Below are 18,985 nucleotides of genomic sequence, written 5' to 3'. Positions count from 1 at the left end.
TAAAAAAAAAAAGGAATGACAGCATTTTTTCGCCATGAAACTACTCTCATTGTCCTTATTCATTATTAATTTACTATAAACCTTGAACAAGAACATCTCATTAACAATAAAATATCTGATTGCAATCTTCTATATTTGGGGACATTTACTTTATCCTTCTGCCTAGAGAGATTACCGCAGTCTGCAGGGAGGTGCTCTCATTCCCTCATATTTCTACTTGTTTTTATAGCACTCCAAGGAGCAGAATAAAGCAGTCAGTCAGAGAGTTGAACAGAAGCACTCAACAAGCACAAATGCATAAAGTTACTTTATTTTAAGTATACATTTAATTTTGAAAAATATAAATGCTAAAATATCTCATCTTCTTCATCTCTTAATTCCATAAAAGTCACAATAGAAAGCTTCATAAAACTGTAAAATACTATGTTATAGGAATTTTAGGTTTCATATTGGAAAAAAATTATTAGTAATATATTGAAATGTTTTCTGTTCTTTATAATTTTGTTCCACCATGTTGATCTACTTCATTTAAAATAAAAAGATGCATCATTTCTCCAAAGTTAATAAAGACTTAAGAGAATAAAAATAAGAGTATCTGAAAGTGCGTACTGATTGTGAAAAGTAATGTGTACGGATATGTACCAGCCACGCCAATGGCTGCAAGGAGGCAAGTCTGCATTTGTTGCGCATTGTAGGCCTGGGACAAAGTTACTTCAGGCTCTAAGGATTCATTGGGTGACTTTAGCCCTGAGTTGCAGTATTTGCCTAGGAAACAGAATTCAGGATTCTTGTATGTATCCAGAGAACACAATGAAATGAACCAGGAATAAGATATCATATTCAAATCTCTGGTCAAAATGCAAGTCGCCAGATTCACAGATATTACAAAAGGGTTTTCGTTTCAGACTGCCATGAAGCTCAGTGAAGTCATCTGCAAACCCCCAAGGCTATTCCGACAGGGAAGGGCTGCAGTCTTCCAACTGTCCCCAGTCACTCGGTACCAACTGGGCTTCATGCTCGTGCTGTGAGAGCAGATGGGAACTATCACAGGAGATAAGAAGAAAACCTCAGATTCCTGCACCAAAATCATGAAGTGGTATGAAAAAGATCGAAGAAAACTTTGTCCCATTTCCGATCAATGCCAACCTCTGTAATATAACTCAAATGGTTTTGTTTTTGAAAGATAGTCAGCAGTCGATACATTTCAAGTACTTTAACACAGTTAAAAAAAAAAAACATGGAAGACAATCATTTGCTATATTAAACACCAATACACAGCCAACAAAGGATTTACTCTGTGTGTGTTGTTACATGTGCCCAAAATGCACATAAGCTGGATTACTGACAGCAGATGTCCCTTCTCTTAGGGGATGAGGAGGGAGGTTTCCATTGCCTCTTCTTAAGGGAGTACTTCCCAGCCCCGCCCCTCAACTTTACTGGAAGGAGAAGCTGAAACAGCACTGCCTCCAACACACAAAACAATTAGGATTCCAAGTAGTTTTTGCACACAGTAGCAAAGGAACAGCATGTCCAAGGGCTTCTACAGACTGGAGGTCTCGTGCTTCGGTAGGCAGGCTCAGCCTACCGTCTTCCTTCTCACAGTCTGTTTGCATTACCACAGTACTCCTGGTCAACAACTCTGAGTCTGTACCTCAAGAAATAATCTCCAAATTCACATCCAGGGAGGAAGGGCAGAAAGGCTTATAAACAATTCATCACTGTATTTGTGTCCAGTTTACATAGAAACAAAACCACCCTGAAGTCTGCTGAGTTACCAGCCAAGAAGCAAAATCAGCCAGATTCATAGAATGTGGTATTTCCATGGAAATTTGGGGTCCTACTTGTTAAGTGTGGGAACGACGGGAGTCATGAAAGGGCTTGGAGCTAACTATTCCTTGTAGCAAATGTAAGGTATGGCTTTATGTTCATTTCATGAATACTAACCATCCACCCCAGTCAAAGAATAGGGACCATAAATGGGCTGCAATAACTTCAAGATCTACTCAAAGACCGAATGATAAGTTAGGTTACTTCAGGAGCTCTCTGAAAAGGATACAGAGGACCATGAATCTCAAAATAAACTTGATTCATAATTAGAATATATATCCGGAGATTTCAGAAAAGTAAATGAAGTGGCTTTGATTTAACATCAAGATGGACTGCCTTTCCTCTGCATGACTTAAAACACTCTACTGATGCTTCAATCACTAAATTGAACCAATCTTATGTGGTTTAATAGGAAACTAGGTAATACACACCAACCATTTTAAGAATAGCTCTGGATACAAATGTGATGTAAAATGTATCACTTGAGATGTTAACAAATAACGTTAATTATCATTTCAGTGACAGCATTCTTTATGATGTCATTTATACCTAATTTCTATAAAATTTAAAGTTTCAAGATGAACCATACACTGTAAAAGTAACAGGTAACTTAGGATAATAGAACTCTTATCATCAAAACTTCAGGAGAGCAGAATTATATTTTAGTTACTATATGAACGGGGGGGGGGGGGTGTCTGTAAGAGCACACCACAGAACCAAAAAGCGGTTCAACTCTGCTTCTGTAACTCCTCTAGCAAACCCTGACAGTGAGTGTGCATCACTACTGCTGCTATACGAATCCCAAAGTGTGGATTCCACATCTAAACTATTATTTTAAAATACACTCGGTATATAATGTGACTTACTGAAAATATAGCAATCAAATGGCACACTCAATTTGACTAGTAGAGGCCTAATTATTCAACACAGGATGATGAAACACATACACACACATAACATTCTAAGTGATCCAACCACCTTGCTCTATAAACACATGTAAATGGGCACTCTAAACTGTCCTTGCGGCTCCATGTTCATTCTTCCCGTTACAGATGTGTGACAGGGTGTCAATGTTCTTATGGCTTTTGTGCTGTTATCTATTGACAATAGTTAACAATAGTTAACTATTGACCGCTGTTACCTGTGATGCTGACTGAGGTCTGAGGGATTAGTAAGATGCATTCGCCTGGATTTCCATGATAAATTTCTCGGCTCCTGACAGAGTTTTCACGAGTGGTCTGGGTTTTATGAAAACGGACACAAGGGGCTTGACAGCTTTGCCCTCTGTCTACTGTCACTCTTTATCTGGCTTTGCACAAGTGTGCAACAGCCACACACAGAGTTCGTACACAAGCACACGAACTATTAAGATGAGGAAACCCTTAACAGTACTGCATAGGACATGGACATGTAACACACCAGCATCTGCCCCCAGCATGACCACCACTGCAGCAGAAGTTTCTCCTCTTCCACATTTCTCTCCCCAAACTCCTTCACAGAACAGTTACATTTATTTGGAAGAAAGGGGAAAAAAAAAAAAAAAACCACAACCACCCAACAGATTCTTAGAAACATGGTGTTTTGTTTTTCTTTTAATTTGTTCTAGCCTTCTGGCTTACCCTAGTGTGTGTGTGTGTGTGTGTGTGTGTGTGTGTGTGTGTGTGTGTGTGTGTGTAAAAATCACATTATATACAATACAATTTTTACAGAAAGCCTGGCAGCTACAGGTAAGAGGTAGAACTACTCAAAACTATGTTTCCTGCTGCAGGAAAAAATTCCATTTTCTTTACAGTAATTAAAAAAAAGTTTAAAAAATTGACAAAAAATAAGTTGCAGGTTAGGCCCCATAATTTAAACAACAAAATCTAGGAAGAAAAATATTCTTCAATGTACCCAACAGATAAGTTCATTAAAGGGTTAAAAAAAGTTGCATAGGAAAAGGGACATTCCAGCACTTGCTACAATGATGGCCAAGGTTTCTCTACAGGGAGCGAAGTACCTTTAGTGTTTTCTGCTTTTGATAACTCTAAGATCAGGGCTGACGAGCAAGGGCAGGTGGGTAGCAGCACGTTTCCAGTCTTGGGGGCTCTGTAAGCAGGAAGGGACTCTGTCTGGAGCTCAAGGGCTGCTCTACCAGACAAGGGCAAGCCAGTAAGCACAGCTCCAAGCTTAGGTCCTAAGTTCCTTCAACAGTGTCATAAAAAGTGGTACAAAATTCTTAATACTTTTAATCTCTGCTTGACGAGGGCAGCTTCTGCGTGTGTCTGGAGTGACAGGGATTTCCATGTCAGAGGACAACACATCTGAATGCCCGGAAACAAAAGTGTGATTCCTCGGGCGCTGTTTTTGTTTGTTTGTTTTAAAGAAAAGGGACACTATCGTCTTGATTTTACCTACGCAAGAGAGAAGCAGAGAGGGTGACTGTGTTATTCAGCCAGTGACCAAACAAAAGTTTTAAAATACACAGACCAAAAAAAAAAAAATTAGAACGGTTAACAAGGTAACTGTCAGTTTTGAGAAAGACAAACAGGTTACAATGTAGTTTCTGTTCCCTTGTTCCTCCCGGGATCATCATTGTCTTCAGGCTCAAGTTCTAGTCTAATCTGAGGCACAACTTTCACTGGAGTTCTAGGAGGACTAAGGCAAAAGAGAACAAAGAAAAAGAAAGAAAAGTCAGTGAGTAATGTGATTTTCATCATCATCTCTGAAAGGCTCACGCACTCTGCACACTTCAAATGCACCCATCTGCTCCACTCTAGTGACCGTCCCTTCCATGTGTATTAAGAACAGGGATTTTAGCCGGGCGGTGGTGGCGCACGCCTTTAATCCCAGCACTCGGGAGGCAGAGCCAGGCGGATCTCTGTGAGTTCGAGGCCAGCCTGGACTACCAAGTGAGTTCCAGGAAAGGCGCAAAGCTACACAGAGAAACCCTGTCTCGAAAAACCAAAAAAAAAAAAAAAAGAACAGGGATTTTAAATGAAAGTAAATGCAAGTAAAAATTGCCCAAGATGTCAAATATTACAAAAATTCTCAAAATAAAAAAAAATGAGACTACCATGTGGCTAATATTGTTAGAAATTAAGGACCAGAACCAGCACCCTGAAGACATTCATGGTCCTGTTTTCTGAGACTCAAACAGGACCTGTCCTTTCCAGACCCTTGCTAGAGAGAAGGAAACTAGTGAAGAACGCTACAAAGAAACTTCGCTCACCCTGCATGACAATGGAATCATAAGGCCTAACATCCATCCTGGCCTTTAACTTCATCACACTGAAATTTTTCATTAGTCTTAAGAGTAAAGCTCAGGTCTTTAAAATTGCTTCCTACCAGCAAAGCCTGGGGTGATCCCTAGGTCCCTGGGTGATTTACTGACGTCCCAGAGAAGAGAACAAGGGATTCTACCCATAACCCCTACTGTGGCATCATCCCACAGCACAAGACAAATGGTCCTGACCTTGGTATACCCAGCGACTCAAGGAAAGGAATTTTATCAGCATGATGTGTGGCGTTCAAGGAATGTTGATGATCTTTCTCCTGAGAAGAAAATAAATAAATAAATAAATAAATAAATAAATAAATAAATAAATAAATAAAACAAAACAAAGTAAATCTTTGGCAAAAATGTGAAATTAGAGTGAATATGAAAATCTTCATGCAAACCAAGGCCCCTTTCAGAACTGGAAAAGAGTGGGAAAATCAGGTTTAGACAGTGTCGATGAACATTGTATCAAGCTAAGCATGCAGGCAGTGTGATGGAGCCCAAATCACTTTTTCCCTCTCCTTTAGGGCAAGAGGGGAATCCTTGCCATAGCCTAGAACATCCTCTCTGTGTCTCATGCATGTCCTTGAGTTTCCAGCCATGTGCAACACTCAGTCTTGCCTAGCTATTGCTATTCAAGAAGTAGAGAGATGTTGGAGGTACATGTATTAAAATGACAGTTTAATCAACTCTGTTCTTCGTTGGCCTACAAAGATTATCACATTATTAGAAAAGTTTCAGTCAAAATGGTCATATATAAACTTCTGTATCAACCATCAATTATACAACTAAAGGGATTTTGACAGGACAAACAATTGTTAAGTTTTTATCACAAGTCTTAAGTTCTAGAATGGCAATTTTTTAAAAGTAACCTTTACAGCTTTCTTTTGTCTTAATTATCTAGGGATGAAAAATGAAAGCAGAATATGATAGAAGAACTTAGATTCTAAAAGAAACTCCTAACTAATTTCCACTGATAAGGGTGGGCATAAAATTAGCGTTGTTTATAACTGATATTTTCAAGTTAGACAACAAAGGTAAGAACGATTGTTCTTTAAATGCAGTGGGTACTCTGCCTCCAAATGGTGTTCAATGATCCCATTTCCTGGTGTTTATGCTCTTGTGTGACTCTTTCCCATACTACAACAGAGCTGTCTTCACAGCTAATACACTGCGGCACAAGTTCTGGATGGCTGAATCTCCGATTCTATTATAAAATACTGTAGCTTCTATTTGAATTTCCAGCTATCTCTGGGTGCAGCCAGGCTACTGTGCCACGGTAATTCTATAGAAACATCCACAGGCCAAGGAACTGAAATTTCCTGCCAAAGACCGTTGGTTGGAAACAGATCCTCAGCTCCAACCAAGTCCCTAGAGTCTTAGCTCCAGTTTACAGCAGAATATGCAATCTCATGAGACTCTGCACCAGAATCATCAACTCAACAGTTCTTGAATTTTTGAATGTCAAGAACCATGAGAGAAAATGCATGCTTGTGATCTAAGCTGCTAAGTTTTGGGGTAATTTGTTACTGAGAAATTGATAACTTTATATGTGCCATTATTTGATCAATGCTTATTCATTTTAAATTCCCTTGGTAACCCTAACCTCTTGCTGACAGTGGGTGGTATTATCCACCAGAAATCAGTGTCTCTGTTATTGTTCTTATACCAGGTCAGTATCCTCTGCAGTGCAGTTGGATCTAAAGGAACACATTTCCTTCCAATGAAAATGCAAAGAATGATGTGTTTGGGAGGCAATTGCTTTATGCTATTGGAAAAGCTTCATATGTTCACTGACATTACTAGAGTGGACTGTCAATCACAGGCAAAAAGATGGCATTCACATGCTATTACATTGTAGCCTATTACTGGAGAAAGACTAGAGAGAGCAGTTAAAACTGTGAAGATGAAATAACAGAAGAGGAATGAAGGAATTAGGAAGGAAAACATAAATCAGTTCTATCTAGAGAGTTTTGCTAATATTTCACAACTGCCAATTTAATTGAGAGTATTCTAAATTCTAAATATTAACAATTCATTGATCATAGGGAGACCCCAGGTATAATTTCTCCCTTTTCACCAATTAGAGGATTGACTGAGATCTAAGGAGGACAAACAGTACCAGACAGTGATGTCATACTATATAAGCTGCAGTTCTAAATATCAGTGGGGGAGAAATCAATTAAAAAACACGGTTACAGGTTTAGCTATTGAAAACAAAACAAAACACAAAACAAAAGAACCCTGGCGATGACTTAGCAAAGACTATCACAGAAAAATGTAAGAGGTTACGGGTAAAAGGAAGATGGGTAAAGCTTAAGGAACATCAACCGATAAATAAGACATGGTGCTTTCTGAGAAGTAAGTTGCTTCAGTCTGCACACGGGAAAGAATAAAGGTAATGCAGGAGAGAGGCAGATGGAGGGCAGTCCTAGAGGACAAGCGTGGGTCATAGTCAGGCAAGCATGCGAGAGGTTAGTTCTACTCACTGTCCAAGGGTTTGTTATCACTTAGGAAAGGTTGCTGTTCCATGATGTCCATTGGAATTTTAATACTGGGGACCTTTTCTGAGTATGGGCAGTCAGACTGTGAAAGAAATGTACAACACTTTTTAGAATGTTTTCTGTTATCTCAGTCTTCCTGATTCCCAGGGTTTGCCCAAACCTACCGTTTTAGCATTTACAGCAACTAAAGAAAAAAGCATTTAAGTATCATTCGACTGCCTAACTTTTCAAGTACTCCACACATCTTTATCCATCATTTGCTTTCCCCTCTTCTGAGTTAATGGGACTGAGTTCATTGAGGCTCGAACCACAGCAAGAAGATTCTTGCAGCCTCACTGTAAAGTGTTCCATAGTTGGATTCTGAATCAGCAAACCACACACAACTGTAAAGTGTTCCACAACTGAATTCCCAATTGGCAAACTTGGTTGTTGTACGTGTAAAAGAAAATGTCCCCTGTGAAGACAGATTAAACACAGGAAAATTTCCAAACTATATATGGTCTTAAATTTCATGTTTTGTTTTACAGTGTTCTCTGATTCTTTCTCCAGGAAAATCATGACCCATATTCCTGTCCAAAACAATTTTAAGACATTTTTAACATCCACTAGCAAGGAACCCTCTGTAGACTTAGTCTCCCTTCCTTACTTTAATATGCTCAGAAACTATTTTATGATTAAAAATTCATTCCAATTTGCTCGTGCCAAAAATATTTTTAAACATAAGCAAAAAAATAAGAAAAATAAAATCAAAAGAATGATCAGATAAGTAGAGAATCATAACCAAGAAAATGATAAAAATTCGGTAGCTAGTTGCAGGACTTCTTAAAAACAGGCCACCTAACCCAAAATATCATAAATTCCCATAGGATTACTACTTTACTTTTTAAAGTTTCCATGATCATGTCAGCATTATCTGCAATAGCTAAATGATGGCACTAACCTGTGTCCAGCAGCAGAATCTGGACAAAGAAAACATCTCACATATACATACCCCCCACACACACCAACACACACACACACACACACACACACACACACACACACGCATGCACGCACGCACGCGCGCACACACACACGCACATACACACACACACACACACACACACACACACACACACACATAGATACATATTTTTCTTTTGGCCATAAAGAACAATGAACTCATAGTGTTTTGAAAGAAGTTAGATACAATTGGAGATAATCATAGTAAGTGAATTAAGCCAGTTTCAGAAAAGTGAATATTATAAGTTTTCTTTCATTTGTCATTCTTAGATTTTATACAGATACATAAAATCATGAAGGTCAAACTGTCTATGGAGACAGAGGGAACTAATAGAGGAAGAAGGGCAAGAAAAGGGACATGAAAGTGGATATGCTCAACATATAATAATACAGCATGAAAGAGCTTTAAAAACTAATTAAGAAAGTAGACATATTGATTCCAAGTCTATAATTGGACTGAAGAGACCCAATTTATCTATTAACTGAAGATATCAAGGAAACCATCTTTAACTGGAAGGGGTCAGTAGAGAAGAGGAGAGGAAGAGGGCTGGCAGTGTATCTCAGAAGCAGAGTGTTTCTCTGGCACTGTGAGCCCCTGCATTTAGTCCTCACCACTTCAGAAACTAAAAAGAATGGGGCATGGGGCTTTTATCTTAAAACAAAATTTGAGATAAAATCTATTGCTTATAATGAAAATTCCTTTGTGATTAACATATGGGGGTAATGAGTTATAGTAACTTTTGAGAACTAAGATGATGTGTTTAACTGACAAAAATTTAAATTAATTAAGATGCCACATGTACCTTCCTTCATGACCATGCCATAAACAAAGTGTCCTTTCAAATATTTCCCAAAATAACAGCAATTACACACAGACACCTGGGCAAACCAACACTTAATTACAGACTACCAGGCAGGCTCAGAAGTGACTGTGAGCAAATAAAATGTTGGTAAGGTATAATTTTCACAACATTCACCATATATATAAAAACTGTGACCCTGGAGTCCCAGTTTGGACATATGTAACCAAAGACCCCCACATCGTCTTCCAATGCATAGTCTTCAAATAACGGGCTCAACATATAGAACCTACTGCCCTGATAGACTCTAAACTGCCAAGCATGTTCACTGTGTATAAACAAATGCACACATCTGCTGTCTTGATATGGATGTGATAAAGAAGAAGGAACAGAAATTAGCATCCCCCAAGACATACCCCAAAATGTGCAACACGCAGTAGAACATGGTAAATAATATCAAAACAAGAGCATTGTGTGAGTACAAGTTATGAAAAATAATTCTAAGAATTCTGGGATTAATTTAAGGAACTCATTTGATTCAACTTTTGTCATGAGAGAGGAGTGAATTTAAAACAATCTCAAAAGGTTGTATATTATTTTAGCTAATAGAGAATATTCCATAATATTAGTTTACACATTAGTAATGTGTAATGATTTTAAGTTTGGTGTTTGTGAGTATGAACTGAGGTGCCTATTTTAAAAATTCAAGATGAAATACTGCATTAGTCGTCTTAATACTTCAGCCAACCTTTTGATTTTGTCTTGAGTGCTCCAAGAATTCACTTTAAGCTTTGATTTCTAGTCGATGTTCAGGTATATTGTTCTTTTTTAATACAGCACGTTAATCTCTGCTGCAGTTTAAACACACGCTTTGCTTTTCCTTTGCTCATCACTGGAAACAGAAAATCCATACACCTGCTCTCTCAGAAGACAGATGGTGAGAGCCACGTAAGCTCCCTCAGAGCCCCTTTCTCTGTAGCTAAAGGTGTCTCGTATATTTAGCCTTTTCTTATTGGATCAATTTATCTGAAATCCAATTCTGTCTGTTGCTTCCCTTCGCTGTACTATGTTCACGTTCTACAAGACGAATACAACCAGACAGCCCAATCAACTACAGACACACAGAGAAGCTCGGGTGGGAGCTCTGGCTCCGTTACGCCCAGCTGTGCACGCTTGGAGAAATGACTTTAATATACGCGTCAAAGCACTGCCTTGCACACTTTAAATGTATACATTTTTTATTTGTCAGTAATACCTCAAGCTAATTTTTTTTTAGGTTCTGAAAAATATAAAAGTCAACGTTTATCATTCTAAATTTCCTGATCTATAAAATGCAAACAAAAACATGTACTTTAAGGAACTGTTATGGCAGCTGGAGATGAGGCATGCTCAGCTGAAGTTACTGACTAATTAGAAATGAACTATATTCTTCCTACTTTAGGATTGCAGGGACACAAGCAAGTCATATGACATCATAAGGATGCTGAAGATGCCGCTGTCCCAGCAACAAGAGCAGACATCCACATAGATCCGGAACCTGACAGAACTGCTCACTGAGTGGTACACAGTCTTCATAGGGAGAGTTGCTTGACAGGGCTCATTCAAAACTCACTTTGTTTTGTTCACAGAGATGAATGATCATATTTAATCAGAATTTTAATGAGAGACCATTATTTTCCAATATGACTAAGTAAAGTTTCCCAAAATGGCCCACACAGAAAGCATCGTTTTGACAATCCTCTCAAAAGGCTACTTGTTTGAATTCTCATATTCTGTGTGTGTGTGTGTGTGTGTGTGTGTGTGTGTGTGTGCGCGCGCGCGCGCGCACATGTGCACAAGTGAATGCATGTATAAGAAAAATAAAATCCAGATTTTCTCTGGGCCCTGAATATAGACATCCCACCCCACCTCAAGCATATGTACTTCTGGGACATGATCTAAAGAAGAATAAATAGGAATATTTTCATTTCTCAAGTTAATCACCTAACTATAGGAGAACCATCTGGACTGTGACACTGATGAGGATAATTCAGGAAAGAGACCTTTGCATCTTTTTTAAGAGTTATGGAGAAATAACGCTAAATATTTGAGTCTAAGTACAGGGTCAATGTAACACAAACACACAAAAAAAAAAATGTTCCTCTAACTGGCTTGACATGGGAAGTTTGGAGTTTCTCTTACATCGTCATTGTCGCTATCCAAACTTCCTTTCTTCTTTTTCTTTTTCTTCTCATCCTCTTTCTTTTTCTTGTCCTTTTCTGGAATGACGTCATCAAGGAAGCTGAGGTCATGCTGGGAGAAGAGGTAGTCCATACCTTTTCTAACAGCTACAAGTGCCAAGATCTGGAAACACAGTAACAAAACAGGCTATGTCAGATGACATCATAAGGATGCTGATGATACTGTCCATCAGCAGCAGCAGAAATCCATATAGGTCCAGGGTCTGACAGAACTGCTTACCCAGTGACCCACAGTCTTCCCTAGGAAAGCTGTTTGATGAAAATCTCAGTCAAAATCCATTTTGTTTTGTTCATAATGATGTATGATTACAGTCAATCAGAGAATGTATGATTATATTCAAATCAATTGGAATGACAGGGAATTATTTTCCAAAACCATTTCCTTCCATGTTAAGTTTTTAATAAAATTAAAAGCTTAAAAGTAAAAACAGTTTGCACGTGATTCCTAATTATTGAAAATTTTAAAATTATACAGGTTTCTAAAAACTAGTCACTATTATAAACTAAATGCTTACCATGTTCCCAATCCTTGCTGAACACTTAGGAAATACTAGTTGACTTATTTCTTACTACAAACTCTCGAAACATATTATTTTCATCTTACAGCTGAGCAAACTGAAGTTTATAAATGCTATGCTGTCTGAGGTTATGATACCAGTAAACAAAGAATGCAGAGTGGACAGGTATCTGCTTCCTTTTATTTTATTTTTATTTATGTATGTGTCTGTATATGTACACATGTGTGCAAGTACCAGTGGAGGCCAGAAGAGGGCATCAGAATCATAGGCAGTGGTAAGTGCAGGATGTACTTTTAATTGGCGAGACATCAGTTCAGTCATTTTTGACCACAAAAGATTTATATTCTGTATTTAATCTCTTGAGGCCTTTTCTGCCAACATTTTTTACCTTGGTACTTTCGGTTCTACGAACTGCTCTGTGTTTTATTAATTTTTTTATTCTGCATACAAACACCAAGTTCCATTACATGACTTGCTCTCTCAGGTTTCCACTATGGAAGTTCACTAACATCAGCTGCTCAACAACAAAAGTCATACACAGCCAAGTTCCAAAAGCAGGGGCCTTTATCCACACTACACTCTATACTTGAGGTATCCATCTCCTGAAGAGAGATCTGTAACATCTGCCCCATGGACATTCCAAAACCATTTATGAACCTAAGGAAATCTCTGGAAAAATACTACTTTATAAAAGTAAAGTTTTCCTTATATTTAGTATAAGAAAGACATAATTTACTGGATATATTTCAAATTTATTATGGATAGCTTAATTTTCCTGCTTTTAACAAATTAACAGGTATTTAGAAAGTCCTACAAGGTAAGTGGGAGTCATTTCTAATGTTCAGTTTGTTTTATAGTAAGTTAATACAGCTTAAGGGGGGAAATAAAGATGTAAAGGACCATCAATGAAAAAAAAGATCTTGCTGAAAAAATGTCAGTAATATTTTAAACTATTTTTCCTATGTCCCTGGGAATAAAAAGAAATATAATTACAATCAGAAAATATGTACATAACAAAATAATAATGTTGTGAGTAGGATGACTTTAAAAACAAAATGTGGTAAGTGTATGGTATAGAAATGTTTTCCTCCAAGATTGAAACACTATATCCTGCACGAAGATCCTTGAACAGGAATGTAAACAACTCAAAATAGCTTCAGGAAGTTCCTGAAGCTGACCAGATTCACGAGGCTCTCCCCAGCCAGAGTAAGCAAGAGCAGAGAGTCTCTCACAGGCCAAAAGAGCTAAGCTGCAAAGAAGACTCTCAGACAAACCAAACTGTGAAAACTCTGAGATCAGACCACCTGCCTGGAAGTGCCTCAGACCAACTGAGGCATCTGAAAAGGACACTCTCCAACCTGCTGGGCCTCCCTCCTGCAGGCTGTGCAGTGTGCTCCAACTTCGTGATCTATCACCCATGCTGGCGTGGGCCTTGGTGATGCAGCTGTCTTTTGAGTCTTTACCATTCCCCGTTAGTAATCCCTTACTCATATCCCTGTAACTCCAGTAAAACTCACTGGTTCACCAAATTGGACTGTGGTAATGAAGGGACACTAGCCCACTCAAGCATAGCTCTGGCATGACTTTCCCTTCTCTCCCATTCCCTCTGCCTTGCTAAAAACTGTTTGATTACATTCCTAAAACTAGCCAATAAAGGTCCATTCCCTTATTTGGCTACTTCCTCCTCCTGAGGCTGGCTATCAAGGTCCAGTTATCAAAGTATTGAAATCTAGCAATCAAAAGCCCCCTTTGGCTCACCTAATTAACATGCCCAATTAAAATTAAACACCTCATCCTAACATGGGGTTTCCCTTTTTACCTTTATAAACTTCCATTTGCCTATGAGCCATGTCTGTCTCCTCTCTATCCAGAGCAGTCCTTTGTTCTCCCCTCAGGGACAAATATCCTTGCCCCCTCTCCCACGTTCCTCTCCCCTTCTCCCTCATCCCCTATTTCCCATCTTTGTCCCTTATCCCTGCCCTCTGTCCCTCTGAGGCAAACAAATCTCCTTTGTGCAAGAACTTGGTCTTGGGGTGTCCTTTTTCAGGTGGTATCCATATGTACTTTGGTCTGTTGTGGGCTCCCTGTCTGGGGTAAGTAGTCATGTGTGTTGCATCTCCCCAGGAAACATTTTGTCACACAACATACGTATATGTGGGCAGTTTCTTGCAAGAAGTAGAATTACAATAAAGTATAAAATGCAGTAAGGAGACAAGACACAGAACTTGCATTTCCTCTTTGCCTATTGATTCAGAGGGGGCAGTTACTTGCTTCACCTTGATTACTATCACAGGAAGACTAGAGTCCAGCCTTATCCTTAAAATAATGAAAACCACATGAATCTAAAAACTCTGCTTCTTCTAATGAGCCCTGCCTTTTCTCACAAGTCTACAAATGCTTCTACTATTGGGACTGGAGTGTACTTTATTCTTATTTAGGTTGGTTCTATTATACAATACCTTAAAAATCATGTGCACTGATGTCTACTGCTTGCCAGACATTGTGTTATACACTTGGCATTCATTATCAATTCTTAGAACAATAACAATGCTACCCTCCCACTGATGAGTTCACGGTGGCTCAAGAATGTTTGCTGACCAGCAGGAACTTGAGCCAGTATCTGAACTCAGGAGGGCATATTCGAAGGTGCATGCCAGCAGCTGTTGCCATGGGAAGCTTAGCTTACAACTGGTCAACATGACTAAATGAAAGCCAGAAAGACAGTGAAAGACTAGCCACACACTTAAAATGATCTGGATTTCCCATGTCAGAGTAACTATGTGATAGGCATACAGTCAGGGATAGTTTCAATTAGGAAAACCTACCATGACTGGAAAAATAATAGCAGCCACTGTTGACTTGAGGATCCAGAGCAGAGCCAGGCACAACACCTGCAGGAAGGTGAAGAGATGGACTCGGCGCAGGGGGACGTGGCGCAGGTAGATGAAGTCAGGCTGATGCTTCAGGGGCATCAGAAGCAGCTTGAGACGGTCCATGAACTGGGGAGGAAGGTGGAAGAAAATCCGATGCATTATTTGAAGAGCCAACTGAGTCATTTCCACTCTGCTTCACCAGCCAGGAGGGATGTACATTGTGTATTTCAGGCCAGCAATGTCCTCCTCAAAGGATGAAGTGCAGGTTAGGGTGTAGGAGACTTACATTAGCACACTCAGATCATGTTACCAGCCTTCTAAGTTTTGCTGATCTTTTTTTTTTTCCAGAGATGTTAGAAGGTATATAAGATAACGTGGGCAGAAAGGATAAAGTCACAAAGCAAACAGAAATTCTAGCTTTCATCCTCTACCTTCTATTTCTACTCTCTGCTTCTCGACAGAGAGGGTTCTGTACCTATTTTGGAATGATATACTGAAGGAAGACATCTAACTTATGCATCTGCTTCTGCCTCAGTTGTCTCCTCTGAAAGAAGATCAGAAGATACCCCACATTATAAGCACCTCAGAGACGTTTTAAAGTATCTAACTTAAAAATGGGACGTGCACAGAGTATGCCACTAAATGCCACTTTCTTTTTCTAGGTTCTAATTTGATGGACACATCCATATCCACCAGTGTATTACCACTTCTATTCAGAAAAAAGCTCCATCCACATTACAGTGAGTTTCAAGACACCAACAACAAGACAGGAGAGCCCAGGCGAGATTAGCACTGCCACGTATCAGTCACTGCCAGTGACAGGAAGGATGGCTGTGCATGTCTGTGCCAAGTACACCTCACAGATCAAGTGCTGAGTTGACACTGATGATGACGGACAAGATGATGCTTAGCAACACATCACAGGGGCTTTCAGAGGGAGAGGTTTGTGGTGGTATTGTGTTCCCCAATATATTGTGCACGCTAATGAACTTATCTGGGGTCAGAGAACAGAACAGCCACTAGACATAGAGGCCAGAAAATGGTGACACACACACACACACACACACACACACACACACACACACACACACACCTTTAATCCTAGCATTCCCAAAGCAGAGATCCATCTGGATCTCTGTGAGTTCAAAGCCACACTGGAAATAGCCAGGCATGGTGACACACGCCTTTAATCCCAGGAAGTGGTGGCAGGAAGCAGAAAGGTATATAAAGCGTGAGGATCAGGAGCTAGAGGCTAGTTAAGCTTTTAGGGTTTTGAGCAGCAGTTCAGCTGAGATCAATTTGGATGAGGACTCAGACAGAGGCTTTCAGTCTGAGGAAACAAGATCAGCTGAGGAAGCTGTGGGGCTTGTTCTGTCTCTCTGATCTTCCAGCGTTCACCCCAACACCTGGCTTCAGGTTTGATTTTATTAATAAGACCTTTTAAGATTCATGCTACAGAGGTTGTATAGATGTCTACTGAACTGACTAATTAGAGGAGCTCAGAAATAACATAGTGTTGCACAGAAAGGAGAGGGAAAAGTCATCGACACTTCCATAACAGGGGTTTCTTCCTGCCTTTAGAAAACTTTTCTTAACTATAAAGATTAGATTTCAATTTTTTTTTTTTTTTTTTTGCTAAACCAATCTCATCAAAAGGGCCTAAAAGAGAAAGAATCAAGAGAAAAATAAGGAACAGTGAAAAGGCATTTGGGACAATAGTAACACATCAGGAGTTACACCATTCACTAGCTGTTCCCACAATATTCCTGCCACCAATCGTTATGAGATGGTTGGCTCTTTCCTTCTCTTTCTAGACAGGTACTCAGTTCTAGCCATTGATAGAGCCCCTGGAACACTCTGAAACAAATCTCTGATTTAGACGAGATCCTTAAGGGCAAACAAAAATGAATAACCATTAGTTTCTAGGCATCTAACGTTCATATTATCTCACTTGGAGAGGAGAGAGCATTTATAATGGCAGACAAAAAGTAAAATATTTTACAAAGTTATACTTCCTAAACACTTCATTGGCACAAATAAACTCATGTTGCCATTCACCTAGTGCAGCCTATGAAGAACTACTTTGTGTTTCATAACAAATATCCCAGTGCGGAAGAACTCTTCTACTGGATCAAAACCAGGAATAGTAAAGTAGCTTTGCTTTTGGGGGGTCTGGCCATTTGCCCAGATCTATCTGACTTTAGAACCAAGTTAATATAAATGCAATAAATGAAAGCAAGGGCTGTTTTGAAGGAGTTCAAATGAAGTCTTATGATGTTCACAGAACACGCAGTCTTTTCCCATTAAAACATTACAGAGTGCTAAATAAGGCTACAATTAACAGGGTGCCAGAAAGTGGCGGAACTTCCAGTTTCCTGGTGCCAATTAAATTAAACCTCCATCGAGAGACAAAGCCTCTCACAAAGTTTTCCCTAGCAAGTTTTTTAAAAAGTGGACCAGGGGCAGAAGTGGGGGCATTGGCCGTGGTGGTCACTTCAACTGAAGCTGTGAACAGTTGAAATTTTTGACGAAAGCAATACCTAATACACACTAATTTTAACTGTTTATTGCTGCAAAACTTTTGACCACTGAGTATGCAATGCAGAACTGCCTATAAGGGTTAAGGTAAGTGCACAAATACCGCCCTGATGGACACGGTGGATATCCGTCTTAAGAGGGGGAAAAAGGTGAAGAGACAGATGAGGAAAGAATACGAGAAAAGGAAGAGGAGGAGGAGGAGGGGCAAGGAGGAGGATGGGAAGGGAGAGGAAGAGGTGGTGATGGTGGCGGCGGCGGTGGCGGCAGTGGTGGGGACAGTAGCACAGAGCCCATTTCCTCACCAGGTGACATTAAGCATCCCCTTTCAGTAATGGGCATTCAGGATAACATTTCTCGACACCGGCTAGTTTTCTTGATTACATCAGGCAAAAGATTGAGGAAGCAGAAAATCAACGTACTTTAAAGAGTCAGTGGTTAATGATTAGTGCCTTCATCAAAGACCTATCACTGGACTCTCCTCCTTCGAGAAATGCACAGCTTGCTCAGGCTGCTGTGGAAGCTTACCTGCACACCGTTGAGCGAGGCCACCCCCATATACAGGAACACACCATACAGAACAGGCATGGGGATAAACTGGAAAGAAAAACAACGGAGAGAGGTTCAAAACAACAGTGAAGACAGTTAGGGAGAGGAATCATTTAAATGAGGGCTAAATCTGAAACTTGAACACAGCGGCTAACAACAGAGCAACCTCGAATTAGGTAGGGCACTGAACTCATCAACTGATAAAATTCTAAGCTCTGTATTAGAACTAAATGAAGCTGAAGGGAACTTTCGAATTAATTTCATCATCTTCTTCTTTTTTTTAATAATGGGCATGCATGGCCTCAACAATACTTTTTTAATGAGAAACTGTTTCAGCTTCCCTTTGCTCTTAAAAGCACTGGACTCTGCAACCCAGATGTTTGTGTGGGCTACGGAGGTACAGGCAGAGGTGGCAAATTGCCTCGCTCTGGAACCAAGATCTTTTGTAACAGTCTGTTGATTTTCTCCTTACTAATTTTTGCCAAAAGATGTATCAGCTTGTGTGAAAATACCTCTTTCAGTAAAATAAACATCATATGGCTGTTCCTTTTCTCCTCAGGACTATTAAGTTACACACTAATGAGAATATGGTTTGAAAGGAGCATGAGCACCTGGAAGCAATTAATTACCCATATGGATTAATGCACATCTTTTAAAACTCAATTAATATTTTTGTGCGTTACTTAGTAAAACATCTTTCACAATAACAGGAAGTGTTTTCACAATGAGAAGCTCTAATCCAATGTGTGCATGTTCTTTTCCCCTAGACCTGTGAAATGCAAGCCTATCACATTTGAGAATCAAGCACAGTATTCTAATTCTGAGAAATCTTCTGTCTGGATGACAAGAGGCATCAACCTTGGGTTTGAAAAGAAGTT

General features: G+C 39.5%; 1 protein-coding gene across 3 annotated transcripts in view; it reads right to left on the bottom strand.

The window, feature by feature from the left end:
• Positions 1 to 294: 294 nt before the first annotated feature.
• Slc4a4 (solute carrier family 4 member 4) overlaps positions 295 to 18,985 on the bottom strand; it is a 337,951-nt gene continuing 319,260 nt past the window's right edge. For 2 of the 3 annotated variants that reach the window (XM_052735335.1, XM_052735336.1), the window contains exons 21-25: positions 18,087 to 18,155; positions 14,976 to 15,149; positions 11,574 to 11,735; positions 5,282 to 5,361; positions 295 to 4,464 (exon numbers count right to left, since the gene is read on the bottom strand). In XM_052735335.1, coding sequence (XP_052591295.1) covers positions 4,359 to 4,464; positions 5,282 to 5,361; positions 11,574 to 11,735; positions 14,976 to 15,149; positions 18,087 to 18,155 — 591 coding nt within the window. In that variant the 3' untranslated portion in view covers positions 295 to 4,358. Of the gene's footprint in view, positions 4,465 to 5,281; positions 5,362 to 7,575; positions 7,673 to 11,573; positions 11,736 to 14,975; positions 15,150 to 18,086; positions 18,156 to 18,985 lie in introns of all 3 variants that reach the window. The other variant, XM_052735337.1, reaches the window with a different exon arrangement.

Source organism: Peromyscus californicus, unplaced genomic scaffold (assembly GCF_007827085.1).
Source record: "Peromyscus californicus insignis strain IS unplaced genomic scaffold, ASM782708v3 Scaffold_13__1_contigs__length_99412109, whole genome shotgun sequence".
Classification (NCBI taxonomy): Eukaryota; Metazoa; Chordata; class Mammalia; order Rodentia; family Cricetidae; genus Peromyscus; species Peromyscus californicus.
The sequence above is the reverse complement of the archived record's forward strand: the minus strand, read 5'-3'. Positions and strand labels throughout refer to the sequence as shown.